Raw genomic sequence first — 27,660 nt, 5'->3', positions numbered from 1 at the left:
CCGCCCAAATGGCCCGTGGTAACACAAGGCTTGCGTTGCTTGCATTGCAAACATCTTTCTGCTTCTTTCTTCTTCTGTTTTTGGCTGCATGCAAGGAAAGCAGCAAAAGTCTGTCTGTCTTTCCCCCAAACTCTGCCAGAAATGAATCTTTGGGACCCTGCAAAGCCTCCTGCTCCAAGAGGCTGCACCAGTGCGATAAGTCTCACAAAGTCTCATTTCTGGTGAAGTTTGGGGGAGAGAAAGAAAGACTTCTTCTGCTTCTGTTGCTTTCCTTGCATGAAGCCAAAAGTCTCCCTCCCCCCCCCCCCCGAGAACGGAGCTGGAGATGGTATCCTGTGATCCCAAATAATGATCGATTGGTAGGAAAATGGGGTGGGGAATTTTCCTGTAGACTTTTTGGGGGATTCTCCCAGGGTCTCTGGTCCACGGGATTTAAAATTATGAGTTTGGTGGTCCCTGAGGTCCAAAAGGTTGGGGACCCCTGATTTAGAAGACATCATTGCGATTCTTAACCACTGGGGTGCATTGCAACTTAGACTAAGTTTGGAGTAAACTGGGCTTTTGGCATTTTCCCTTTCATAGGGCTTGAGCCGACTTTCCAGTTCTGAGGTTCCCAGCTTGGACTGAATGCTTGCAAACTCTGAGGGCTTGACTCTTGCAGGTGTTTTTATTTTCCAAGCAAGAGCTAAAGAAGAGAGCCTCAGCAATGATTCTTTAATTTGGCTGGGTTTCCATTTCTCAGGTTGGCTTGTGCATGCAGAGTTAGATAACCCAGCCAGTAGTATTTATGGCTGGTTGCTATGGGGACCTGTGTCATAAATTCCAAGGCAACCAGGGAGAGGTTCCTTTTATGGCCCCTCCTTTTATGGCTCAAGGAAGCTCTCAAAGTATCACGTTTAAAAAGTCGCAGGGAGAGAGCCAGAAAAGATGCAGTCATCTGTTTGCTAAACTAATCCTCTTCCTGCCTCGTTCAATAGAGGGAGATAACGGCCCCTCCCTGTATCAAATGGATTGAATCAGCTTCTTTCACCTGCAAATAGTTTCTCGAGGTAATTAACATGCTTGTTCTTGGTCCCAGGCAGCAAATTCAAGCCTGCAGAGAGGAAGTACGGATCTATTATTTATTTGCTTCACCCAAATGGATCCCTTCTCTCTTTTCTTGCGATTTAGAGGGATTTATTGCAATCTCTTTTTACTATCCTGCTCCAAGAATAATATTGCATACTCCTCGTTACAGACAGTTTAACTTGCTAGCTTACACGTAATCAAGAATGCCCCTCATCCAATCAGAAGACTGACCCGGTGGTCAATCAGAGGTACAGATGTGACCACGTGATAAAGAACTACATTTCCCAGCAGGCAAAGCTTTAAAGAGATAGCACCTAATTTCTAAGCTAAATACACACTCCAGCCAGCGCAGCTACCGTTTCTATTCGTCCAGTCTCGGGTTTTCGACCATGATGGCTGCTTCGGTACCTGGAACGGCTGGTCCGAAAAGCTGGAAGAGAAGTTGTTACCGGTCGCATGGATGCAGTGTTGAGCACCTGAGAACTTGGCGGAGAGAGAAAGAAGCAGGTAACTGTGTTTCTAATTTCCTTATTTAGTTTTGAACTGAGGCAATTCATTATTTTTTATCCCACTTAATGTATGTTGTCATTTTAGCATGATTCCATCCAAACTTTTAACTTAGATAATATGAAAAAAAAAATAGTCAAACTTACTGTGTAATCTTGTATAACAGCATTAAACCATTCTTTTATCTCTTCCTTTTATACAAGGGCACTTTGATCATTTTAACAGTTTTGTTACAGCTCTGAGAAGTGCACGGAGGCTAAAACAGTTGTTCAGTAAGCGGCGTTTATGTGAAGACAAGTCATCCGATGGAGAAGTTGAAATGGATGGTGAGACAGCAGCTCTTTTGTCAGAGGAAGAGGTAAGATATACGTCACTAAATAAATTGGAATTCACTGCAGTATATTCAGTTCCAGTCTTTGGGTTATTAACTTTCTGGAAACTTACTTAAAGTACTGGTGGCCGTTCTCCAGGACTGCTTTAATGCCCTCCCTTCAGCATTCTTAATGAGTGATTGATTATATCAGATGCTATCTTGAGTCAGTGTCAATATCTGTGTAAGCCGCCTTGAGTTGGGTAGGTGGCAATGTACATTTTCTAAATTAAAATAAATAAAAATAAAATGAATGACTACATAGATAAACCTTCTCCAGGGCGATGTGTCCTCCACCTGGACCTACAAGTCTTCCAACAATGCACACATCATTGCTACAATCAAGTCTGCTCCCCTTGCTTCTCTTTCTTTTCACCATTCCCAGCGTTGTTATGTTTGTTAAGTGAGTTTTGCCCCATTTTAAGATCTTTTTTTGCCGCAATTAAGTGAATCACTGCAGTTGTTAAGTTAGTAACATGGTTGTTAAGTGAATCTGGCTTCTCCATTGATTTTGCTGGTCAGAAAGTCTCAAAAGGGATCACATGAACCCTGAGACACTGCAACAGTCATAAATACGAGTCAGTTGCCAAGCATCTGAATTTACATGACTGTAGGAATGCTGCAATTGTTGTGTGAAAAATGGTCATAAGTCACATTTTTAGGTGCCATTGTAATTTTGAATGATCATTAAATCAGCTGTTGTAAATCGAGGACTACCTGTATTCACTACTGAACAGAGGGCGTCTTTAGGTTTACAAATGATAGCAAGGAAAGGTTTTATCCAAATTACTGGTATGCCAGCTGCAGTTGTTAATGAGTTTGACAGTCATCCATACTTTAGCTGTAGCAATCTTGATTTTCACAATCCCCTATTATCATTTAAGTGGCCATTTATTCCTTGAGTGAAAATTCTGGATTGATTTCTTCTATGATCCATTTGTTTTCTTGACAAAAAAGTATCTCTCCTGTTACAAAATGTGGTTTATTTTTGCCTTCCACATTAAGTGGAATAAAAACAAGCTTCCATCTCAGATTTTGTTTCTCTGTAAAGTTTTGTGTTGATTCAGTATTGCTCATTGGCAGCTTTCACAGCTTTTAAAAAAAATCCAGAGAGGAACAGAAGACAGAACAGCCTCTATGCAACTTCTTCGACAAGGACTACGATACAGAGAAATCCAGCAGAAATTTATCAGGTTAGCTGATGTACACGTCCATTATAGAATGATACTAGTGTAGGATCGCCTTCCTTCCTCCCACTCCCATGCCTCTGCCTCTGCCTGGTTCTACAGCACACTTTTTGCCCAGAGGGAGATGAAGCTTTGTCTGCTTGTAAATGGGACACTTTGAAATGGAGCGATTAGCTTCAACTCCCTTTGGGGAAAAAGTGTTTGGGTGCCTATGTGGTGCTTGGGATTGGAGTGATTTTCTCCATTCTCAAGTGCCCCATAAACGGCCAAATACTTTTCGCCTGGATAGAGAAATGATGGAGACTCGAAGCCTCATCTGCTTGCAAATGGGATGCTTTGAAATTAAGCGATTAGCTCCATTTCAAACCACCGTATTTATAAGCAGATGAAGCTTCATCTCCTTCTGGGTAATGTGCGTGGCAGAGCCAGGCAGAGGCACTGGGGGTGGGGCAGGTGATTCCAATGCATTTAGCTCCATTTCAAAGCGTCCCATTTGCAAAAGTTTCGAGTCTCCGTTTCTCTGTCCAGTCGAAAAGCTTGTCTGCCCTGGGAATCCTTGTAAGCCGTTCGGGCCGCGGGCAAGTAGATGGTGGGAGGGAGTGGGCAGTTGGTAGCAAAATAAGACACCCCCCCAAAAAAGACACAATGTGTCTTTTGGTCTCCCCAAAAATATACGACACAGTCTTATTTTCGGGGAAATATGGTAGGATACTTTCAACTGGGCATTGCTTTTCTTTGTTTAGACAAGGATGCAATGTAGCAGGAGAATATATATATATATATATATATATATATATATATATAGATAGATAGATAGATAGATAGATAGATAGATAGATAGATAGATAGATAGATAGATAGATATACACACACATACATACAGTATATATATATATATGCTTTAATTGATAGGTTGGAGGGAAGTATGTCTGTGCTGATTGGCCTATTTACCAGCAATCTAGCCAATCTGCAGATGGATGCAGCTTGCTGTTTACACGAACTTTCACTGTCTACTGATCCTGATGTGGTCGAAGCATGCTTGCCAGCAACCTCTTATCTCCTGACTTACCTCTCCGGACACAGTGTAGCTCTCATGGTAAGATGGATTCTTGTGCTTAATTGCTCTTACTTCTGTTAAGCCAGAAGTGACTATCCCTGTGTAATTCCACTTGTAGAATGTAATAATTTCAGAATGATTCTTTTCAGTAAGCTATTTGCTTTAAAAGGCAAAGGTAGGTCTAAATGTTTGTGGTCATCTACCAGGTAGTGCCAACAAATACCACTAAACTGAGTTTTTATGGCACAGATCTGATAAGCCAACTTCTTTTGCAATTTTGATGGTTTAAGGGCAGATCATTTGATTCCAGAACTGTGAAGATTCTGAGGGTCATCTGGAAATTAGACAAATTGTTTTGCACAGTAGAAACTTGTTAAAAAATACTTTAAAAACTTAACAGATCTCACCTAGATCCCAACATCCAAATGGGAATGCTTCATGTATGCTATAAGACATATTTGTGGTTTTTTTGTCTTGCTATAGAAGTTATATACTTTGCCTTTTTTACTCCTAGCATAGTTATTATGCATTTAAATTTTCAAATATTTACTAATCTTACTCTTGTTTGCAGCTCTTGTTCACAAAGCTGCAGTTAGATTAGAGTGAACATAGGGGAGGAACATACTCTTTCCTAATGTATTTCAGGAGCTGTGTTTATACACATTAGGGAACTTAGTGGTTGAAATGAAAGCTGTGAAAAAGCATCTTCTACCTCAGGGCATCATCCCAGTGTTGGCATCCTGTATCAAGGTGAGTATTCTTGCCCAGCCATTTTGAATATCAGTTTTGGTTCATGAATTACTTTTATTTATTACATTTATATTGCCCTTCCTGATGCAAATGTGAAATTTACCTTCTTTAATCCTTACTACAAAAATTGTGTGATTTAAGTTACACTGAGAAATAGTGACTGGCCCAAGGCCTTCCAATGAAATCCAAGACTAAATGAGTATTCCAAGTCTTGAATGCGTCAACTATTACAATGCACTCATTTTTAATTCTCCATGACTAAAAAAGTGAAATCTCCTTTTTCTGTAGCATGTGCTATATTGTACAATTGCTCAAGATATTAAAATAATGTTCAAAGAGGATAGCTTCCTTTTTTAAAGTATAGCTTGTTACTGTATTACTAAGAGTTGCTTAACTTATTGGGAAACTTCTGAGTATTTCTAAAAAAGTATATTTTCTGAGGGAATTCTTGCATAGGTAATCTTGTCCACAGGTCCAATACATATTTTTAGCATGAAACTATTAAAAATGCTACTGAATATAGGCATCTGAATTGTCAGCATTACAGCTTTTTCTTCACTGACTTAGCACAATTTACCAAGCAAGAGAATATTTGTGGGATGTTTCCGTATAATTTGTGGGATATTTAAAACAATCTATTTTCTTGTACATGCATTGCTATTCTCTGCTTCCTTCTCTAACTGACACTTTGACCCTAAACTATTAGATGATAAGTTGGATTGCTTGATTTCAGTCTCCTCATGTGACGATACAAGAAAGTGTTGGCTATGTTCTGTCACAACTCTTGCAATCCAAGGAAGCTCCAGCTGAAATCATACCGTAAGTGAAATTCCAATTAGGAATTACATGCTTATGTGGTTATGTGATGCCCATTTGGATCGAAATACCATTTTTCAGTTCCTCCTGCCTTGATTGGACTTTGGAAGTGTCAAGCTGAGGCATGATGGCTGCTCAAGGAAGTAGGTCTCTTGGAAATTGCTCCTGCAGCAACAGTGTCCTTGGTGATGTGGGGCAAATGATGTGGGGTGCTTCTCACTAGGCTAGCCTCTAGTAGGGTGCTTCTCATAGGTAAGCTGTCTCTTGCTGGTCACAATCTCCCCATAAAAAAGAAATAATCTGTTTCTGCCTGTTAATTTATATCTTCATTGGTCTTAAGGTAAAGAGTACATTTTTAAATTGTTTTCTTAATCGTGCTTGGTTCTTGGAAATTGCTTATATAAGTCCCTGCAGTTTTCTTGGCAAGATTTTTCAGAAGCGGTTTGCCATTGCCTCCTTTCTTCAGCTGAGAAAAAGTGACTAGTCTAAGGTTACCAAACTGTCTTCGTGGCAGTTTGGCAGGACTAGAGTCTCCCCGTTTCTAGCCTGATTCCTTAAACAATACCTACATTCATTTTAATAAATGCTGAGAATCTAAATGTAGTGGCTCTGTAAAATTGTATACAAATTCTTGCTCCATTTATCAAGGCCCACATAGTACAATGTTTTCTTTCACACCATATAAGCTTCTGCGATATGATAGTGCTTATCTGACTGCTTCGTTCTCTGCTTGGTAATTAAATAAGATTTTCTTTTTGTCTGCAGGTTGCTCTTAGAATCCACCCTCCCTCAACACATGCTTCACTTGGTTTGTTCCAGACTGCAAGATGGAATAGGAACTGCAGTGGAATGTGCATGGGGTCTTCACTACATTATTTGCAGGTAAATATATCCTGTGGACAATGAAGTTCTCAAGTAGTAGTCAGCATATAGAGGGGAATAAACGTTAAGCAGAGGCATGATTTTTCATTCCAGGCTTTGTAGGTAAATCATGAGAAAAACATCTGGTGTCATTGTGGGAGGAGTGGCCATTAAAGAATTAATTAAACTCCTTAGCAACTGAGAGTGGGGAAAATGTTGAACAAAAGACAGTTGGTAGCTAGTTATTAGATAGGATTTAATTATAGGCTTTCCCTGAAGAAAAAACATTGTCATTTTAAATAGGAAATTAGGTTAGTTCATGTGATAGTTTACTCCTCTGGTTGCCCTTCTGTTGTTTTTTTAGAAAGGGTGTGTCAGGAAATAGAAAATAGAACAAAACAATCCCTTTGATAGGATTCTATTTATAGTACTGTAACTACATTGGATAATTGCATACACTGATTTACAATAAAAATAACACAGAACGTTGGTCCTTGGGCATCATATCATTGGATTTTTAAGGTGATATGATTATGTCAGAAAATCAGGAAAAAAAGAGGAATTTCCAGTCTGCCTGAAGTCAAAGAACAAGAACAAAGACAGAGCCAGCTACCAGTACAATTGAAAAATCAGGAGACAAAGAACTGGGTTTATATATTTACAAGTGCTTTTATTCTGCTTCAGGGGAAAAAAGCAACCTGAGTGTCTTAACAAAAACAAATGCAATAAAAAGCAATACCATACACATTAATATAATATCAGTAGTAAAAGTCATATTGACAACACCATTTATAATGTTCAACTTCACACTAGCTACATATCTTAATTTCTGAATGCTTCCTTAAATGCATTAAGTGAGTTTTCACCAATTTTCTAAATATTAACAATGAGGATGCCGATTTTTTTTTCCAGCAGGAAGCAGTTCCCCACCAAGAAACATGCTTGCTTCTAAATTGCCTGCTCTTGCCCCTTGAGGGTGGAGAATAGGGAGTTTTGGTATCGTTCCTATGCTGTACAGCAGGGGTGTCCAACCTTGGCAACTTTAAGACTTGTGGACTTCAACTCCCAGAATTCCTCAGCCAGCTGAGGAATTCTGGGAGTTGAAGTTCACAAGTCTTAAAGTTGCCAAGGTTGGACACCCCTGCTGTACACCTTGGGTGAATAGATTCTGGTTGGAGTAAGCAGCCCTACAGTACATCTATGGCCTGGGCCATAAAGGCCTTTATTACTAGTACCTTGTATTGTACCAGAGACAAATTGGTAGCCAGCACAATTCCTGAAGTACTGGTATTGTGAAATATTATTAGGAGGTCCCCATTACCAGACAAGCAGCTGCATTTTGTATCAGCTGAAAATTCTGGATGATAGTCCCATTTTGAACTGAGCAAGCCAGTTTGACATGCTACTTAAAGGCAGTGGTCTAGACATTGGGACACTCTGAGTTGTAATCCTGCTGTAGACACAAACCCAGCTGGCTGGGCCAATCAATCTTGCCAGCCCTAGAAAAGAGGCAATGGTAAACACTTTTCCAAAAACGTTACCAAGAACACTGCAAAGACTTCTTCATTGACATGAAGATACCCTTCTACCCACTAACCACTTTGAATAGATAGTCCATTTCGTAGTTGATGAGGGCATGCCAGTTTGATGGAAGCCCTGTGGATGTGTTGAAATATGAACAGGATTCACCCTATTATACATCAACTGTCTTACTCTAACTTTAGACATTAGACTATTATTCTATGTCCTACATTCTGGAATAAGAGCTGGAAGGGACCTTGGAAGTCTTCCAGTCCACCTGCTCAAGCAGGAGAATGTATACTATTTCAAATAAGTGACTGTCCAGTCTCTTCTTAAAAATTTCCAGTGATGGAGTGCCCACGATTTCTAAAAGCAAGCTGTTCCACTGGTGGTTAATTGTCCTCACCATTAGGAAGTTTCTCCTAAATTCCAGGTTGCTTCTCTCTTTGTTTAGTTTCCAACCATTGTTTCTTGTTCTGCCCTCTGGTGCTTTTTAGAATAATTTGACACCCCTCCCCCTTCTTTGTGTCAGCCTCTCAAGTACTGGAATATTGCTATCAAGTCACCCCTAATTCTTCTTTTCTTTAGATTAGCCAAACCCAAATCCTGCAGCTGTTCTTCATGTTTTAGTTTCCAGGCCTTTGAACATCTTAGTTGCTTTTCTATGAACTTTTTCCAAAGTGTCAACATCTTTTTTATAGTATGCTGACCAAAATCTGTTGCAGTATTCCATGTGTGGTCTTATTAGGGTTTTATAAAACGGCACTAATACTTCACATGATCTTGATTCTATGCTTCTGTTTATACAACCTAGGATTGTATTAGCTTTTTTGGCTGCTGCTGCACATTTTGGGTCATATTCAACTGATCATCCACTAAGACTCCAAGGTCCCTCTCACAGTTACTGTTTTTGAGCCTGGTCTCACCTAATCTTTACTTATAGGTTTGATTTTTCCTGCATAAATGTAAAACTTTGCTTTTCTCCACATTAAAATTCATTTTGTTGGAGATGGCTTATTGTTCAAGTTTGTCAAGATCTTTTTGGATCCTGAGCTTGTCTTCTAGGGTGTTGGCTATTCAGTTTAGTGTCATCTGCAAATTCAAGTGGTTCCCTTTCTATTACCCTCATCTAAATTATTTGTGAAGATATTGAAGAGTACTGGGCCTAAGATGGAGCCTTGTGGTACCTCACTGCTTATTTCTCTCCATGTGGATGTCGTACCATTAAGGACTACTGGTTGTGTACAGTTTTTCAGCCAGCTACAAATCCATCTTGTGGTGATATTGCCTATTCCATGTTTTTCCAGCATACCAAGAAGTTGGTTGTGGTCTACTTGTCAAATGCCTTACTGAAATCTAACTATAGTACGTCCACAGCATTTCGCTGGTCTACTAATAATTTAGTCCCTTTATCAAAGAATGTAATAAGATTGGTTTGACATGACACGATTTAATAAACCCATGTTAGTTATAACTTTATTTGCTTCTAGTTGTTCGCAGATCTATTTTTTGATTATCTTTTCTGGGATCTTCCCAGGTATTGAGGTTAGAATGATTGGTCTGTAGTTTCCTGGGTCGGGGTTTTTTCCTTTCTTGAAGATGGGAACCACATTAGCCCTTTACCAATCCTCAGGTACTTCCCCGCTGCTCCAGAATTTTTGAAAGCTATGGTACAATGGTTCTGAGATAACATCTGCCAGCTCCTTTAGAACTCTGGGGTATGATCTGTCAGATCTGGGTGATTTATGTTTGTTACAGTGGTGTTCTCTAACCATTTTCGTGCTTATTTTAATTTTTATTTCTAGTTTGTCTTTTACAGTAGTTTTTTGGTACATTGGGCTATAATTTCTTCTTGCACAAAGACTGATGCAAAGAATGAGTTAAGCAACTCTGCTTTCTCTCTACTGCCTGTTAGTTCCTTTCCATCTTCTCTTTTTAGTGGACCTACTGCTTCCTTGACTTTTTTCTTGTTATTAATATGTTAGAAGAAACTTTTTTTATTATTATTGACTTTCGTATCAAGCCTTAGTTCATTCTGAGCCTTTGCTTTCCTGACTTCATCTTTGCATGTTCTGGCTGTCTGCTGATAATCAGTTATATGTCCCTCTTTCCATTTTTTGTACTTGTCCTTTTCATCTGTCAGATCTTTGTGCAGTCTTGGTGGTTTTTTCTTGAATTTCTTGTTTTCTTTTTCAGAGGTATTATGCTGAACTGGGCTTTTATGATCGTATTTTTCAGAGTTTCCCATGCTTCTTGAGTTGTTTTCCCCTTTAGGATTTTCATCCATGGAATCTTTCCTAGATTCTGAGTTTGGTAAAAAAAATCAGCTCTTTTAAAGTTTGAAAGTTTAAAACATTGGTTGGATTATTTTCTATTGCTTGTGTTATATTGAATTCCAGTATGACATGGTCACTTTCACCCAAGGTTCTGGCAACTTCAACTCCCTCTATCACTTCTTCTCTGTTAGTAAGAAGTAGGTCCAGTATAACTTTACTTCTAGTTACCTCCTCTACCTTTTGGATGACAAAGTTGTCAGCAAGGTTGGTTAGGAATAATTTAATCTCTCACTCGCTGCAGTTTGTCATTTAGAATGGAATTACATAGATGTTTGTGTATTGAGGTCAATACATATTATGAATACCAGAATTGATATTTCCACACATCTAAATTTATGTTTAGATTATTATGAAACAAATCCATTACTTTACAGATCTGGAATAAATAGAAGGTATATTCTAATTTCTTTCCTATAAGGTAACGTAAATCCAAAGAGGCAAGCTTCTAGATAATAGATCCATGACGGTGAACCTATGGCAGGCATGTTGGAAGTGGCACACAGAGCCATTTCTGCCGGCATGTGAGCCGTCACCCGGAACAGATCCACTGCATACATGCATGCTCTCCGCCAGCCAGCTGATTGTTGGGTATCTGCTGTGCATGCGTGGGGGATATGCACAGGGGGGTCATGTGTGCATGCACAGAGGCACACGGTACACGCATGGGGGTTGCACGCGCATTCCATTATGGGTGCAGGCAAGTGCGCACACACACTTTTGGCATGTGACGACGAAAAGGTTAGCCATCACTGTAATAGATCAAAGTTGCTAAGAAGCTTCTACTATAGCTAAATCAGGATTTGTCTCTGTCTTAACACTGCATTTCTTACATTCCATGGCTTCCACTCACATTACAAAGATTCAAAATTTGGTGCTCCTGAAAAATTGAGTGTGGGGAAGAGAAATATTGGGCTGTATCCATGGTGCTAAAATAAAATACTTATATTTTGGTTTCCTTCTATTTGTAGCCAAGTGAACAATCCATTGCTGATTTCCCAAAGGACTGTGCCATCCCTAATGCAACTGTTGCTGGAATTGTCCTCTCTGATAGCAACAACTTCTGTTGAGGGTCTAGAATTGGTAAAGTGGAAATATTGTATATTGGATTTACCAGACTAAGACTCTTAAACCTTTTTCTGAATATACCTCATTTTATTTTACCTTCAGTTGATATGTCCTGTTGTGCGGTGTGTTGGCAATCTTCTTGCAGAAGATAAAGCAAATAATGATGAGCTTGTAATAAAGGAAGAGTGCCTTCTGAAGGCCTTGTTTGTCTTTATGCAGTATTTCCTTCCCAAACACACTTTTGTTGTAAGCGAATGTCTGTGGCTCTTGAACAACCTCACTGGTAAGTCCCTTGAACTTGTCTCAGATATTCTGGTTGAGAGAACAAGAGGATTACTAGTCTTTCTTTTGTTGTCATTTAGACTCTTTCAATACTTAGTATTTGATAATACTAAGAACTCAGTTAAAATAATTAGTTAAAAAAATAACTGCCTAATTTTAGAACATTACAGATTAATAAAAACAGTGCATATTGTAGAATGATAGAGCATCCTTAACTCAGAGCAAAGTCTGTGTTTGAGAAGTGGTAAGCAAATACAGGTTGTCCTCAATATATCGATGAAGATTCTCAGCCATCCAGGTAGAACTGTCTGGAAATTGAGGCATGGCAACTGAGTTTGGTTGGAGCGCTGACTACCTGTAAATGAATGGCTGATTTTTCTGTACTTTTCTCAGTTCACAGCACCACATTTTGTTCTGCTCTGCTCAGCCTAGAAGTTTTTTCTGATCTGTTGAAACTGTTAGGTTCTTACCAGATGATCAGCTTGCTGGTAGGTAAAAATATTGTTTCTAAAATATTGTCATTGTGGAAAATTTGGAACTGCACATTCACAATTTGATACAAAGACCTGTTTGTTGGCAAGGTTAAGTTAAAGACACACATGAAACTGTTTGCCCTGACATTAATCACAGCAAAATAAATGCTTCAGACAACTGATCATTACACAATATACAGGGACAGTGCAAAAGGAGTGAGGGCATCTGTAAGTGTATTGGGGAAGGTTGGCAAGAGTGTGTAAGTGGTGTAGCATGGGTCAGGAGGGCACAAGGGGAAGCGCAAGTAGTGTGGGTTGGGGAAAGTGCAAGAATGGCATGAGAGGAGAGGTACATTATGGAATCGAGTGTGTGTCATTGGTTGTGGAGGATGTACAAGAAGCACGGGTTGGGGAGAATGCACAGAAGGTCAGGGTTGTGCATAATTAGGGTGCACACATGGCCAGTGTAGTGCAAGTGTAAAAAGGCTGGGTAAGGGTGGGACTTACCCCAGCAATTTGCAACCGTTTTTGCCAGAAGGTTCCAAATGGCAATCAAGTGATTGATCTTTCAAGCAAACTATTAAAATTAGTTGAGTGGGGGCGTGCATAAGCGCACCAACGTGCCTACCGTCCCTGTCCTATTGTTTCTCTTATTCTTTTATTTTTCTTATATGTACCCATTAGAGCCAAATTGGAAATGTATCAATTTTTATTCACTCAAAAATTAGGGAATATAATTATATCCTGGACTCAAGACTCCTGCTCAAAGAGCAGGTGATGATCATGGCCAGGAGGGCCTTGTGCAACTGTGGGTTGTGTGCCACCACCCTTTCCCGGACCAACAATCCCTACTCACAGTCACTCATGCCCTAATCACTTCCCGACTTGACTATTGCAACACACTCTACATGAAGCTGCCCTTGAAGAGCATCCGGAAGCTCCAGTTGGTGCAAAATGCAGCAGCCTGTATGATTTTGTACAGAACCCAGTGTACATATGTAGCATCTCTAGTGCGGGAACTGCAATGGCTGCCGATTTGCTTCCGGGTGCAATTCAAGCTGCTGGTTGTCACCTTTAAAGCCCTTCGTGGCTTGGGACCAGTTGTCTGAGGGACCTTGTCTTGCTGGTTACATCTAACTGACCCATCAGAGCGGGGAGGCAAAGAATGCTGCAGATCCCATCCCCTAAGGGGATTTAAACACTCAAAGAACCATTTGGATCAGTTTACCACAGAAAAAAAAATCAGCCACAAAACCTAGGTGGGCATGGCCAACTTGGTGTCACTCACTCCCACCCAGTCACGTGACACCCCCCCAGCCACACCTACTTAGCCACAAAACCCTTCTCTTGCTCCCTCTATGTCTCTCCCCCCTCTGTATCTCTCTCTTCCCTCCTCTCTCTCTCCCCATCTTTCCCCCTCTCCTCCCTCCTCTTTCTGTGTCTCTCTTTCTCTCCCTCTGTATCTCTCTCTGTATGTCTCTCTCCCCCTCTCCTTATCTTCCCCTCTCTCTCCCCTTCGTCTCTCTCTCTCTCTTTCTTTCTCTTTCTTTCTCGGAAAGCCGTGGCTAGGCCAAGCCAGCAAGCTCTCTTTGGGGCTCTTGGCTATTACTTTCATTTCTTATTTTTGGAAATGCAGGCTGGCTGAGGAACAATCGTCAGCCATGGCAGAGGTTACTCTTCGGGCGACCCTCCTCCTCCTCCTCTTGCAACCCCCTGGCCAGCTGTGGCAGGGCTGGGAGGGTGTGCCCGAGTGGGGAGATCCTCCTTAAGCAAGCAGCTGCCCACCCCGCGCATGCCTTTGCTGTGCTTTGGCCATGCTCAGCTGTTCGCTAGAGGGTGTGCACCCTCCCACCATGCCATAGCCAGCCAGGGGGTTGCGAGTAGAGAAGGAGGGGAGGAGGGTCGCCAGAGCCTTAGTGCAGGAGTGAAGCGGCCCTGCACCTGCTTTTGCGCCACATTTGCGCATAAGGCAGCCTTCACTTCCTGCCGCTTCGGACTGGAGCTGAAGAGCTCCTAGGGTGGGGGACGATGACGAAATGGCAAGGCGATGTCCAGAGCCTTAGTGCAGGAGAGAAGCCACGTCCTGTTAAAACCATCCTTAAGCGAGCGGCTGCCTGCCTTGTGCGCGTCTTTGCTGCGCTTTGGCGCTCGCTTAAGGAGGGTCTCCCCGCCTCTGCACCCTCCCAGCCCTACCACAGCTGGCCAGGGGGTCTTGAGAGAAGGAGGGGAGAAAGAGGAGAGTTGCCCGAAGGGAAGGCTCTGCTGTGGCTGGCAATCATTCCTCAGCTAGCCCGGATTTCCAAAAATAAAAAATAAAAGGAATAGCCAAGAGCCCCAAAGAGAGCTTGCTGGCTTGGCCCAGCCTCAGCGTTTCGAGAGAGAGAAGAGATGCAGAGACTGAGAACACGAGATATACACAGAGAGACATAGAGAGAGGGGGGAAACCAGCTGACAGGAGAGCATCTTTGGCGAGGGCATTCCAGCTTTCTCCAAGCCTGACCCCCGGGGTGGGTGTGCAAGGTTCGGCAGGGCCAGTTCCTTTTTCCTGCTGCCCTGAGCTTCTTAAAGTGATGGCTGGGCACTGCGGACCCCTTCCCCTTTCCACTGTCCCATCCTCCTGGATCCCATTCCCACTCTTCCAGCTCTTGTGTTAGCGAGGCCGGCATTGGTTGCAGCTGGGTCGGGCCAGTGTCTCGGGACGCAGAGCAGGTTGCGCATCCCCCCAAGCGACCAAGGCACGCCGAGCACCAACAAGGGCCGGAAGAAGCTCCAGCAAGAATGAGGCACCAGAGAATCAGCCCTAGCCGTTTTTCCTCTTCCCCACTGTCACCCTTACCTTCTCAGGCCAGGCAAGGGAGGGCAAGGGGCAGGGCCAGCCAGTAATGGGACAGGGAGCTGCAGCAGAGGGGCCAAAAAGCTTCATGTGGCTCTGGAGCCGCAGGTTGCCAACACCTGCCCTAGGGAGATACACCTGGTGGGACCCAGAAGAGCCTTCTCCGTGGTGGCTCCCTCTCTCTGGAATATCATCTCCACAGAGATTAGAATGCTCCCCCCCCAGCACTCTTCCAGAAGGCGCTAAAGACCTGATTCTGCCAGCGGGCCTGGGGAACCCAGAGCAGGATGAAGCCCATTAAATGGCTCATGTGAGGTGCTGTCGCTGGGGTGGGGTATGTGTGTGATTTTTGTATATTAATTCATTATATGACTTCTTTTATTAGTTTTATTGTTTTTATATGGGGTATATTCTGTAAGCCGTCTTGAGTCACCATGTGCGAATAGGCGGTAATATAAATTCCCTAAATAAAATAAATAAAAGTTGGTTGAAAATTAGTTCATGGAAACTGAGTTTCCCAAAATTGTGACAGTTAGAATTTATTAAGCTTCATTTAGACTCCACTTGGGTATTATTACTTAAGCATTACATTAGGAATTGTTAGGTTTCCCATCTCTTGTTTTGGTGTATCTGATCAAATTCAGAAAATAGTTGCACAAAGAATTTCTGACAGTATGGGAGTATATATTGTTACTCTCAGTAACAAGGATGGATGAGCTGCTACAAATATAATTACATACAAATTAATTTTCAAATTGAAATATAGTTAATATATTTAAAAGCCACAAGTATCTTAGGGAATTGTCCTGTATGAAATTTGAATTAGACACAATGTGGAAGATTCAGTAAAATCCCTTATCATGAATATACATTTTTATCATATAGAACGAGATTATTGTCAACTGTATAGAAAACAAACGGTTCACTGGTACCCCTTACCTTAGAATTACATTTTATTGTGGTCAAAACACAAATAATAAAACCCCCTTTTGAATAAACAGTGCAGGTGAGAGCCATAAATATATATGTAAACCAAATTGAGGTAAATTATTAAGGTGATAAGTACATATGAATGCAGTTGGCTTAATTCATTTTTAAACATTGTGGCTAATCAGTAGTGTTGTTGGCTTTCATGTATGAGGATCCAGATACATTGATACTTAGTCCTGAATCTTAGTGGAAAGGCAAGAAATCTTTGTAAACAAAAACAATGTAAGATATTTGAGGAGTTTTTAATATCAATATAAATCAATATTGGTAACTGAAGTTACTCATCTTAGTTTCTTGCTCCATCTTCCCCTTTAGGTTCTAACAGTGTTATGCAATATAGCTGCCAAGGGTGCTGCCTACTGTGAAATGCTGCACCAAAAAGCTGTGCTTCCTTCTCTTGTAAATATCCTTGTTATTTCTGATGTCCAAGTAGTAGGCCAAGATTTAGAACTATTGCATCTCATCTTCTCTCATTGGCCAAAGGTAGACTTTTATGCATTGTGTATTACAGTATTATTATATATTCTAAAAGTCCAAGATGTACTAACAGTTTCAATACTAATTTGTATGTTCTTTCACTCTGCCAGGCTGCCATTGACTTTGTAAATCATTCCGGACTACATGCCTTACAGCAGCATCAAAATAACCTACATTTGCAAGAGCAAGTCAAAGTGCTAATTCAAACAGTTAGCCAGATAACTGCTGTTCCTCAAAATAAACCCCTTGGAACTGAAAATCTTCATTTTATTTCCTTACAAATGTGAAGCAATGACATATGTAAATGAACTATATTAATTTGTTGCCAACAAATTTTAAACAAAACCCTTTGAATAGCAATGTGCTACTAAATCTCTCATGTCTGTATGATTGTTTATAACCTTCAGTTGATCATAGAGCAACCATTTTCGAATCAATTTACCTCAAATGAGTTAACTTACAGAATGCATCCCTATGCTTGTGTTTTCTCTCTCATAAACATCCATATCCACCAGCACCTTTCCTTTCTGAGCATTTGTGCTCATATGCACCCTCTATTTCTTTTCCCTTCAACTGAAAAATAACAAAGCATTTTTCAAAAAGTATATGCATTAAGGTATTTCAGGAATTCTGTAACTATTAGCATGATTGATAAAAATGTTTTAAATAAGAAGATAAATACTCAGTAGTGGATTTTGTTGAATTTGATGGGATTTATCTAAAAATAGTTACAGGTTGATTAGATCGTACAGACAGTATTTATAGTAGTTTGTATGAATTTAAGATTTCTATTTTGATTTAAACTTTAAGCATAATTAATGTAATTTTCAAATATGTCATTAATACTTTACCAAAGTCCTGTGTTCCAATTTGCAAATGTAACATATTTTTCTTCATTGAAATGGTTATTATATATGCTTCTAATATTTATTTGGTTGGGTGATAGAAGCCAGCAAAAATGGACCAAGTTTAAAATACACTAGATATGTCTGGTGAATGTGGAAAAAAAATTTCCGAGGAAAAAAATTCCACCAATTAATCATTTTGGCAATTTAATAAATAAATTCAAAAGTTGCTGAACACATTCTAAACACCTTTTTTTCCATGATGTGATCCAAACTGGAGTGAATGTTATTCTCCATGTGTTTCCCAGTGCACGCACGCACACACATTGATATAACATGAAGGGAAGTGTAAAAAAAAGCTCAGAATGAACACAACTTCTTATGGCTGCTGCTAATTGAGTGGGAAAGAATTCTAGAAGCCTTGCCCTGCATGTTTTCACTACACTGCTTAGATTGCCCTGGTATATATGTTGACCAAAACAGGACACATTGTATATGACTTTATTTGTAGATCACAAGTACATGGAAATTACAAACAAATATATATATATTGGTTTAGAATTGAAGAATACAGGATTATCTTCATATTTTTCTATTAACAGCATTGTCCAAGGCTTTGGCAACTTGGTCAACATTTAGGTTATTCAGTGACACACTCTTTTCTAGGCCATAGGCTGTAAAAAAACAAATTTGATTAAAAAAAATCTTACAGACTTCATTCAAAGATAATTCTAAAGTTTCAAAACACAATTGTGTTCTTAATCTGTAAGTCTTTTACAAGTGAATTACTTATGTAAATATTTGCTAATCCAATTCAGAGAAAAGCCTATGGGGATAAAATATACAGTATATGCACAGTACTATTTTTCTAAAATGTTTTCAGCTGACACTGCAAGGAAAAGGCTGCTCCTAAAGGATACATTGATGGAGATATCTTTTCTTTGTGATGTGCCAGCAGCAGTTTCTGTAATACAGATAGTCTTTGATCTACATCCATGGTGGACCCTGCCTATTACTGTCACAAGTATAGAATCATAGAATAACAGAGTTGGAAGGGACTCTATACTATTCCAGACAAATAGTTGTCCAATCTCTTCTCGAAAACCTCCAATGATGGAGTACCCACAATCTCTGGAGGCAAGTTGTTCCACTGATTGTTCTCTTTTATCCTTAATTCTAGGTTGGCTCTCTAATAATCTTCCATCCGTTACTTGTCCTGCCTTCTTCAGGTGCTTTAGAGAATAGATCAGCCCCCTCTTCTCTGTGACAGTCCCTTAAATATTGGAAAACTGCTATCATGTGATCACTAATCCTTTTCATCCTCGGCATTTTTCTAGTGTCTCAATATCTTTCTTGTATTGGAGTGACCAAAATGGGACATAATATTCCAAGTGTGTCTTATTAAAACAATATAAAGCGTTACTATCCAGTGGTGGGATTCAAAATTTTTTACTACTGGTTCTGTGGGCGTGGCTTGTGGGCATGGCTTGTGGGTGTGGTGGGGGTATGGCAGGGGAAGGGTACTGTAAAATCCCCATTCCCTCCCAACTTCAGGGGGAAGGTTACTGCAAAATCCCATTCCCTCCCCACCCCACTGACCTGCTTTCCAGTTCTGTTCTCCTGTGCAGGGCAACAAAAGACCCAGCCAATCAGCTGGGACTCGGGAGGCAGAGAATAGATGGGGGCAGGGCAGTCAGAGGTGGTATTTGCTGGTTCTCTGAACTACTCAAAATTTCCGCTACTGGTTCTCCAGAACTGGTCAGAACCTGCTGAATACCACCTCTGGTACTATCACTTTGCATTATTTTGATACCATCCCTCTGTTGATACAGCCTGCTTTGGCTTTTTTGGCAACTGAAGCATACTGCTGGCTCACACTTAACTGGTTGTCCACTGGGATGCCTAGATCCCTCTCAGTTTCTGCTGTTGAGCCAGGTACCGCCTATTTTATACCTGTGCATTTGCTTTATCTTGCCTATGTGTAAAACCTTACTTTTTTCATCACTGAATTGCATTTTGTTGGATAGGGCCTAGTGCCCAAGTGCTCCTTCTGGATCTTGAGCCTATCTCCCAAGGTGTTGGCTCCCCCTCCCCTCAAGCATAGTATTACCTGCAAATTTGATGAGTTCCCCTTCCGCCCCCTTTTTTAGATCATTTATGAAAATGTAAAAGAATACTGGGTCTAAGACAGAACCTAGAGGTACCACACTGCATACTTCCTTCCATTTAGATATAGTTCCATTGAGGACAACACATTAAGTGTGGTTGGTCAGCCAGTTGTGAATCCATCTGGTGTTGATGCTGTCTACCTCCCATGTCAAACGCTTACTGAAGTCTAAGTAAACTATGTCCACAGTATTTGCCTTATCCAATAATTTAGTCTAAATTAAATGAATTAAAATTAACTTTTGCTCTAAAGGCAGTCAGATAAACAGCAATTAACTTTCCAAGAACTCAGTTTCTGCTCTGCCCATTTACTTTACATGTTGTGCTCTAGCTGGCTGAATATTTTGATCTGGATTTTTTTCTTTATCTCCTCAATGCAAGCTGTATAAAGATTTTGCTTCCTTTCCTCTACTGTTCAGTCACTCATCAATATAAATAATTTACAGATTTTATCACCCCTTTTCCAGGCATGCAGTGAATTTAGCAAATGAGGGGGGGGGGCATCAACAAATTCCACAGCTTTTTTTTTTTGACGTAATATGGGTTTCTGGGTGACAGAGGGTTTAAGCAAGCGAAATATTTTGAGAAGCTCCTCTAAAGCTGCTGTCTTTGCAGGCAGGTGACTGATTTCTCCAAAGCCTAGCAACAGCCAGGAGAGGTTTGCAATATCCTGACAGCCAGCTGACAGAGGCAGAAAACTTCCAAAGGAGTCACCATTTTCACAAGGAATTGTTAAGAGTACTGAAATTGATAGCTTCTGCTTCTTCCAGGAGGCATCAGGAGTAGGCCCAAGCACTGTAAGGTCCCAGCAGGACAGGATGGAGGAAAGAGGTGGTGGTGGTGGGGGGTGTTGCAGCATCCTTGTGATCAGTTGTAAGGATGAACGACCATCAGGGTGCTGCAGCTCTGTAGGTTTGAAATAGCTTTGGAGGGTTATAACTTCAAATGGATGTTAAGTGAGCTGTCTATCTCAAGGAGTACTTGTAGTCTGTACACAACTCATTTTCATAGGTTGCATTTATTTATACCTATTGCCTATCTTCTTGGTGCATACAATGCCCAGAATATCAACCAACATAAAATGGTATATCATGCTAGCCATCAAAACCCAAGATGCACACAGTATATGTGGCATGGGTGCAATGTCGAGGATTTTTAGCTCACTTGTTAAGCATGTTATATCAACACAGCCAGAGCTGAAATTCACATGTCCCTAGTCATTTTGCTTTGTCGGTTGTTCTATTTTCTCTAAATTAGGAATTTGAGCGAGTAAGAGATCAAAATAATAAAAGATTAGGAGTAGAGTATACCATTTATGAGTTACAGAAAGCCTTTTTCAGAGTGCAATACTAATTGCAAGCAGTGAATCTCTCCTATTCCCATCTGGTTCTGAAATCTATCCTACTTTATAATTCAACCAGACTGTACAATTTTAAAAAGATCTATTAATAGGGATGTAGGCAAATGTACTTGCTCCACAAAGACATTAAGTTTTACTATAACAATACTACAGCACTTTTGTTCAGAGTCAGCAACTTTATCCATTACTCCATATAGAGCTTTAGTTATTATTTTCACTGCCTTGTACGGTATTACATTTTGGTGATCAGATTTTTAGAAATAAAGATTCAATATCATCACAATTTGTTCCAAAGTTAAGAAAGATTGCCCCACCCCCAATAATACTGGTAGCAATTCTTTTTCCCATTACAGGATTAAAATCCTTTTTTTACATATTTATGGAAGGCAATAAAAACATGATGTACTGGCAGTAAGCATACATTTCAAGCATTTGGCCACTGGGAGTTCCATTTAGTTAGACAATTGATATTACAAAATCAACATAAATTATGAGTGATAGAAGTTTTTCTATGAAAATGTAAATTTAATATATTATAGACACTCTTAGCATTAATTAATATATTAGAAGATAATTATGTAAAAGAAACTAATAGTAGCATCTGTTTTTGTCTATGATTGTAACATACTGTGTTTCTCCAACAATACGGCCTCCCCCAATAGGAAGTCCCAGCATGTTTTATAGGCATAAAATCAAATTAAGCCCCTCCCCGCAAATTAAGGCCTATATTAAACATGCGAAATGGGGGGGAATGGCGGGGGAGCTTGCCGTTAGGAAGTACTTTTGTTGCATACCCGGATATGGTGCTGCCTGCGTTGACTTCGGCGTTGGTGGGGCACTTCATATCGGGAGACCTTCCGCCACTGTTGCTTTCCCTTCTCCTCATGCTGCTGTGGCGTTTAGAGCAAGCCGTGGCATTTGGCGCAGCCACGTAGCGTTTGACACAACCACGCACAGCCAGCCAGGGCTCCTCCCTGCAACCGAAGCCCGGCGGAGACACTCGGCTTCAGGTGCTCCTGTCGCTGCCTTCCCTTCGCCTTCGAAGGCAAAGCCAATTCTTTTAAAAACGATGTCCTACTACCGGTACAACAAAGCCTCCCCTGCCCAAGAGGGCAGCCCAACCCCATGTGGGGAGGCGAATCTCCGGGGGCCGCAGCACAGGATCGGCCCACCCCGAGAGAAGCGCCCAGCCGCCATCCCTGTCCACGGATGGGTAGGCGCTATCACTGCCTGAGGCAGCCTCTCCCGGTGGCCCCTTCAGGTTCGGACTGGAGGGACTTGGGAAGGAAGCGGTCCCAGGAGATTTGCCTCCCCACGTGGGGTTGGGCTGCCCTCTTGGGCAGGGAAGGCTTTGTCGTACCAGTAGTAGGGCATCGTTTTTAAAAGAATTGGCTTTGCCTTCGAAGGCGAAGGGAAGGCAGCGACAGGAGCGCCTGAAGCCGAGTGTCTCCACTGGGCTCCAGTTGCAGGGAGGAGCCCTGGCTGGCCGCGCGTGGCTGCGTCAAATGCTGCGGTGTTGCTCTTAACGCTTTGGCAGCACGGGGAGAAGGGAAAGCAACGGTGGCGGAAGGTCTCCCGATACGAAGTGTCCCACCAATGCCAAGGTCAACATCCAAGCTGTCACCGCCTGCCTGCCCGAGGATGCAAGGGGGGGGAATTAAGTCACCCCGAAAAGACGTCCTAGCTGTTTTTTGGGGGGTCAAAAAAAAAATAAGGCCCGGCCTTATTTTGTGAGAAACACAGTAGAATCCTTTCTGCCAGTTATTCTATACCAGGTGCCGGCAACCCGCGGCTCCAAAGCCACATGCGGCTCTTTGGGCCCTCTGCTGCCGCTAATTGTCCCATTACTGGCTGGCCCCTCCCCTCCTCCTCCCCTCCCAGTCATTCCTCACCTGGCCTGAGAAGGTAAGCGCAATGGCGGGGGATGGAGAAGTGGCCGGGGCTGATTCTCCTCACTCTTGCTGGAGCTCCTTCTGGCCCTTGTTGGTGCTGGGCATGCCTCAGTCGCTTGGGGAGATGCGCAGCCTGCTCTCTTCCCTGAGACACTGGCCATGACTGATGCCTGCCTTGCTAACACGACGGCTGGCAGAGTGGGAATGGGATCTGGGAGGATGGGACAATGGAAAGGGCCACAACGCCCAGCCGTGGCTTTAAGAAGCTCAGGGTAGCGGGTAAAGGGGGCTGGCCGCACTGAACCTCACCCACCCACCCCGGGGGTCAGGCTCAGAGAAAGGCAGAGCACCCTAGCCAAAGACGCTTGTCAGCTGTTCAACCCACCCACCCCCTACAGCTTTGCTGTGCTTTGCCCAAGCCTGGTCTCTCGCTTGAGGATCTCCCACTCGTGCACACCCTCCTAGCCCTGCCAAAGTCAGCCAGGGGTTCATGAGAGGAGGAGGGTCACTGGAGCCTTAGTGCAGGAGAGAACCGGCCCTGTCCTTGCCTTTGCTCCACATTTGCGCTCAAGACAGCCCTCGCTTCCTGCCGCTTTGGGCTGGAGCTCGTGCCCTTCGCACTCGGCCGAAGAGCTGCAGGGGGGGTGACGGACACGGTAAGGCTGATGGCTGGAGCCTTAGTGCAGGAAAGAAATGCCCGTACTTGCCTTTGCGCCACATTTGCACTGAAGGAAGCCCTTGCCTCCTGCCGCTTCGGACTAGAGCTCACGCTCTCCGCGCTCATCTGAAAAGCTGCGGGGAGGAGGGGTGACACATGGCAAGGCGATAGCCGTAGCCTTAGTGCAGGAGAGAAGCGGCTCTGTATTTGCCTTCATGCCACATTTGTAGTGAAGACAGCCCTTGCCTCCTGCTGCTTTGGGCTCTGAACTGTAAGCTAGGGGCGAATGGGGCAGGGTCGCATTATGGCTCTGCGTCGTAATGGGCTCCAGGAGGAGAGGACCCCATCTTTCCCATTATGAAGCACGCTAAAATTCACTGCTGCGCAAGGCACTGCAAGAGTGCCTCCTGGTCTGCCCGATGCTTCATATCAGAATCGGGGCGGGGGAGAGAGAGAGAGAGAGAGAGAAAGAAAGGAGGAGAGGAGACAGAGAGGGGGGATCCCGGTGTTTTTTTTTTTTTAATAACCAGTTCTCTGCCCGAATGACCAGCTGGGTAGGCATGGCTGGGGGTCACTTGACTGAGTGGGAGTGAGTGACATTGAGTTGGCCACACTCACCCAGGTTTTGTGGCTCCCGGTGTTTTCTTTTCTGTGGGAAACAGGTCCAATGGCTCTTTAAGTACTTAACTCAAAGAACTCATTGCAGACCCATTCTATATACCGTATTTGCCGGCGTATAAGACGACTTTTTTGCCCTGAAAAACATGCCTCCAAGTGGGGGGTCGTCTTATACGCCGGGAGGACTCGACTCCCACTTCGAGCTTGAGTTGCAGCCGGGAGGGAGGCTGGGGGAGCGGGGTGTGTGTGTGTGTGTGTGCGCGCGGCTGTAGGTTAAGGATGGGGGAGTCCCGGGTGGGTTATCAGGTTTTACGGTGCTTCCAACATGTGCGAACGGTGGGAGAGCGGAGAAGAGAGCGAGCGAGCGCCCGCTGTGTGAAATCCTGCCGTCAAAGCAACACTGGGGGAGGCAGGGTATAAATTTACCAGGTTAATGTAGCAATGGTGATTAATGCCCAGAACATTGTTTGCGGGTATTGGGGTGTGTGTGTGTGTGGTGGTGGTGAGGAGAGGTTGTCCTTTGAATGCGGAAAAGTAGGTGTGACCTTGTGTAGGAAAATAAAGAGATCCTTTTAGCGTGTTTGGCTTCTTTGCCTCCCCTCGTTTGTTTTGACGTGGAGATAATGGCCTTCGGGCGGGAGGGGAAGAAAACGGTAGCTGGATCATTTCAAATTTCACTTACTCTCCTGCCTCACTTCAATATGTCTGAGCGACTCCAGATACTGGAAGACTTTTTGAATGAAAGTGTTACCTCCATATTTTTTTTAAAGAGGGCCACTTGGGGAAAAAAAAAGATTCTAAGGAATTCCTTGTTTCTTGATTAAAGAGAAGGCATTGAATATACTGTTCCTTGGCAGCCTTTTCAGTGTCCGGGTTTTTGGTTGTGTGTGTGTGTGTGTGTGAGAGAGAGAGAGAGAGAGATCAGCTGTATTGAGAAGAGAACGTTTCCTGTGTTCTCATTTTATTTACAACATATTTTACGCTTAATGGTAAGCAATGAAAAATATTTTTAAAACTCATTTCTAAACTCCATAGCTATTTGCATATTCTTGGTTCAAAATTGGATTAGCTCATTTCAAAATTGTCCAAAGCAGAAAAGTGCGTCAAAAAAAAAAAAAGTGCAAAAGTGGAAGGTGTGTGGAAGAGGGGGTAGTCTTATACGGCGAGTATATAACAAACTCTATATTTTGAGTGGAAATGTTGGGGGTCGTCTTATACGCCCAGTCGTCTTATACGCCGGCAAATACGGTAATATTGGCACCTGCCAACTTCTTTCCCTCTCTGTTGTAAGAATGTAGAATTCAACTTAGTTTATCAACAGTATTATGTAATAGAATTAACACAAAAGTCTTTATTGAATCTCTAATCTATTTGTAATACTGTATATTTCTTTTAATAGATTAAGCCAACATGTGTATATATTCTGTTAATATCAGCTATATGTGAAGATGGCCTTGGCTTACAAACAACTGCATATCTGCAGAAAACCTTCCAATTTTTCTTTTTAACAACAATATATTACAAATAAAATGTTTTAAAGATGAACAACAAACCCTATGGAACAAACAATTGAACAAATTATTTCTATTGTACTTGTAAAATAATATTTTACAGAAAAGCCCTTCCTAACTCACCATATCTAGCCCAAAGCATGGGATGAACATTGGAGCATTCTCTGATCAAGATGGGGAAGTTTGGATTTGCCTTCTTCAATGTGACATAGTGCTGTTCAATGAAATCTCTGCAAAGAATTCAACAATAGAATACAATCAGTTCAAGGATTTTATTCCATTCAATTACCAAAACTATAAAAAATGTGTATCGATTCCTATCTTACTCTGTTTTGATTCAGTTTTAATGTTCAATATTTTAACACTTTAATGTTTTATATTGCTGTTTTTATGATATTGTAAGCTGCCCAAATCTCTCAACAGTGAGATAGATAATACATAAATTTATCAAATAAATATTAACCACGGAATATGCTACTTTACTTCAAAGTAATATTTCAAAATTTACATACATTTATTACATTTATAGCGCACCTTCTGTACCAGAACTCAAGATGAGGCACACACCCTTCTATCTTTCCCCACAATAGAAATCCTGAGGTAGGTTGGACTGAGAGAGAGCACAGTAACTGATCCAAAATCAATTTGCTTTGTACCTGAATACTACACACACTCATACACAAGCCAAATCATATTTTTGTCTAAGCAAAGTGTGTGACTCCAGCTCATATATTTTAACTCATTATATCATGCAAACAGATATTAGAATAGCTGAAAAAGAACTCATGACTTTTCAGTAACAGGTGGAACATTAGATCACTCTGAAATTCTTCAGACTTAGAAATATGTTTAGGAAACATACACACCCCGGTAAAAAAGAAGTCTGACTGTTCTTAACATGATTCACCCTTAAATCCAGCCTTAAAAGGTCTTCTGTTTTCTGTATTGTCTGTAAGGAAATGATTTTTTTAAAAAATCTGCCTTGAAACCGAAGGATTAGGATTAACCCCCCATCCCGGGCTACCTCCTACAAGGCTTAATAGCAGCCCAGGTGGCACCTCGCGATTTTCTCCCTGCCAGCAACTCCAAAGGAAACAGCCAGGACCAGCCTGTTTTTCTGAACCGCCAGGAGCCCCTTTCTGAAAGGAACTTTTGTTTCCAGGTATCTCCAGTGTTTCCAGTCATTTACACTGGGACGGCTCCTTCGTGCAGCCAAACATACGGAATGCCCACAATGCACCCAACGCCAAGCTGGGCAAGCTGGGCTCGGTATCCACATTTTAGCCCATGTGATGCGCGAAGCCAAGCAGCCAAGGAATAAGCGGGACAATTTCCACGTCTCTCCACAAAGGGGTCGGATAAGATCCCTGCTCGCCTTTCACCTACCGGACTCCCTGACTAGCCGCCGAGTGCTGGCAAAGGTGGATCCGAATTTCCTTGAGATTCTGGGCAAGGCTGCCCCCGACGGCTCGGACAACTGAGGCGGCCGCCATGATGACTGCCAGCCCTAAAGGTCCCGTGGGCAGTGACCGTTGCTGTAGCCAATCCGGTACTTAGCAGAAGACCGACGCTTAATGACGCGCACAGGATAAGAAGCGCGCGAGGTGTTATGGGGAGTGAACACATAGACTAGAATAGAGCTGGAAGGGACCTTGGAGGTCTTCTAGTCCAGCCCCCCCCTTCAAGCAGGAGAACCTATACTATTTCAGATAAGTGACTATTCTAGTCTCTTCTTAAAAGCCTCCAGTGATGGAGCCCACAGGATGTCTGAAGGCAAGCTCTTCCACTGGTTAATTGTCCTCACTGTGAGGAAGTTTCTCCTTAATTCCAGGTTGCTTCTCTCTTTGGTTAGTTTCCTACCATTGTTTCTTGTCCTGCCCTCTGGTGCTTTGGAGAAGAGGTTGACCCCCTCTTCTTTGTGGCAGCCCCTCAAATACTGGAATACTGCTGTCATGTCACCCCTAATTCCTCTTTTCTTTAAACTAGCCAAACCCAAAATCTGCAGCCGTTCTTCATA

The 27,660-nt window shown here is 42.2% G+C and overlaps 2 protein-coding genes and 1 long non-coding RNA gene across 4 annotated transcripts; 1 reads left to right on the top strand and 2 right to left on the bottom strand.

The window, feature by feature from the left end:
• The first annotated feature begins 865 nt into the window (after window positions 1-865).
• TMCO6 (transmembrane and coiled-coil domains 6) lies at window positions 866-17,670 on the top strand. Of its 2 annotated transcripts, none has more exons than XM_026672592.2 (13): window positions 866-1,049; window positions 1,442-1,575; window positions 1,812-1,933; window positions 3,029-3,138; window positions 4,045-4,228; window positions 4,835-4,939; window positions 5,673-5,758; window positions 6,521-6,637; window positions 11,442-11,553; window positions 11,641-11,821; window positions 12,214-12,308; window positions 16,432-16,599; window positions 16,704-17,670. In XM_026672592.2, the coding sequence occupies exons 2-13, from the start codon at window positions 1,458-1,460 to the stop codon at window positions 16,878-16,880; spliced, it is 1,575 nt and encodes a 524-aa protein (XP_026528377.1). In that variant the 5' UTR covers window positions 866-1,049; window positions 1,442-1,457; the 3' UTR covers window positions 16,881-17,670. The 2 variants fall into 2 exon arrangements, with proteins under 2 accessions (XP_026528377.1, XP_087817140.1); XM_087961014.1 differs by having other exon boundaries at window positions 899-1,049; window positions 1,242-1,575.
• On the bottom strand, window positions 7,277-11,734 carry LOC148131375 (uncharacterized). The gene is made up of 3 exons (XR_015748746.1): window positions 11,635-11,734; window positions 7,756-11,544; window positions 7,277-7,621 (listed from the first exon to the last, which is right to left on the bottom strand). It is a non-coding gene; the product is annotated as an uncharacterized LOC148131375 (long non-coding RNA).
• A 253-nt stretch (window positions 17,671-17,923) lies between the features above and the next one.
• On the bottom strand, window positions 17,924-27,152 carry NDUFA2 (NADH:ubiquinone oxidoreductase subunit A2). Its single transcript, XM_026672595.2, has 3 exons — window positions 27,030-27,152; window positions 25,767-25,873; window positions 17,924-18,112 (listed from the first exon to the last, which is right to left on the bottom strand). Exons 1-3 carry the CDS (start codon window positions 27,134-27,136, stop codon window positions 18,021-18,023), a joined length of 306 nt encoding a protein of 101 aa, XP_026528380.1. The 5' UTR covers window positions 27,137-27,152; the 3' UTR covers window positions 17,924-18,020.
• Window positions 27,153-27,660: the final 508 nt, after the last annotated feature.

The sequence above is a fragment of the Notechis scutatus genome, chromosome 3 (assembly GCF_049901735.1).
Source record: "Notechis scutatus isolate UNSWTSFEM ecotype Mainland chromosome 3, rNotScu1.2, whole genome shotgun sequence".
NCBI lineage: Eukaryota > Metazoa > Chordata > Lepidosauria > Squamata > Elapidae > Notechis > Notechis scutatus.
The sequence above is the reverse complement of the archived record's forward strand: the minus strand, read 5'-3'. Positions and strand labels throughout refer to the sequence as shown.

Excerpts from the sequence above, each read along its gene's own strand:
- TMCO6 (XM_026672592.2), top strand. The coding sequence starts at position 1,458 with ATGATGGCTGCTTCGGTACCTGGAACGGCTGGTCCGAAAAGCTGGAAG. Across the intron at positions 3,139-4,044 it reads ATCCAGCAGAAATTTATCAG|GTTGGAGGGAAGTATGTCTG; the intron begins GTTAGCTGATGT and ends TTTAATTGATAG. Across the intron at positions 4,229-4,834 it reads GACACAGTGTAGCTCTCATG|GAGCTGTGTTTATACACATT; the intron begins GTAAGATGGATT and ends AATGTATTTCAG.
- NDUFA2 (XM_026672595.2), bottom strand. The coding sequence starts at position 27,136 with ATGGCGGCCGCCTCAGTTGTCCGAGCCGTCGGGGGCAGCCTTGCCCAG. Across the intron at positions 25,874-27,029 it reads GCGGCTAGTCAGGGAGTCCG|AGATTTCATTGAACAGCACT; the intron begins GTAGGTGAAAGG and ends AATTCTTTGCAG. Across the intron at positions 18,113-25,766 it reads CATGCTTTGGGCTAGATATG|CCTATGGCCTAGAAAAGAGT; the intron begins GTGAGTTAGGAA and ends GTTTTTTTACAG.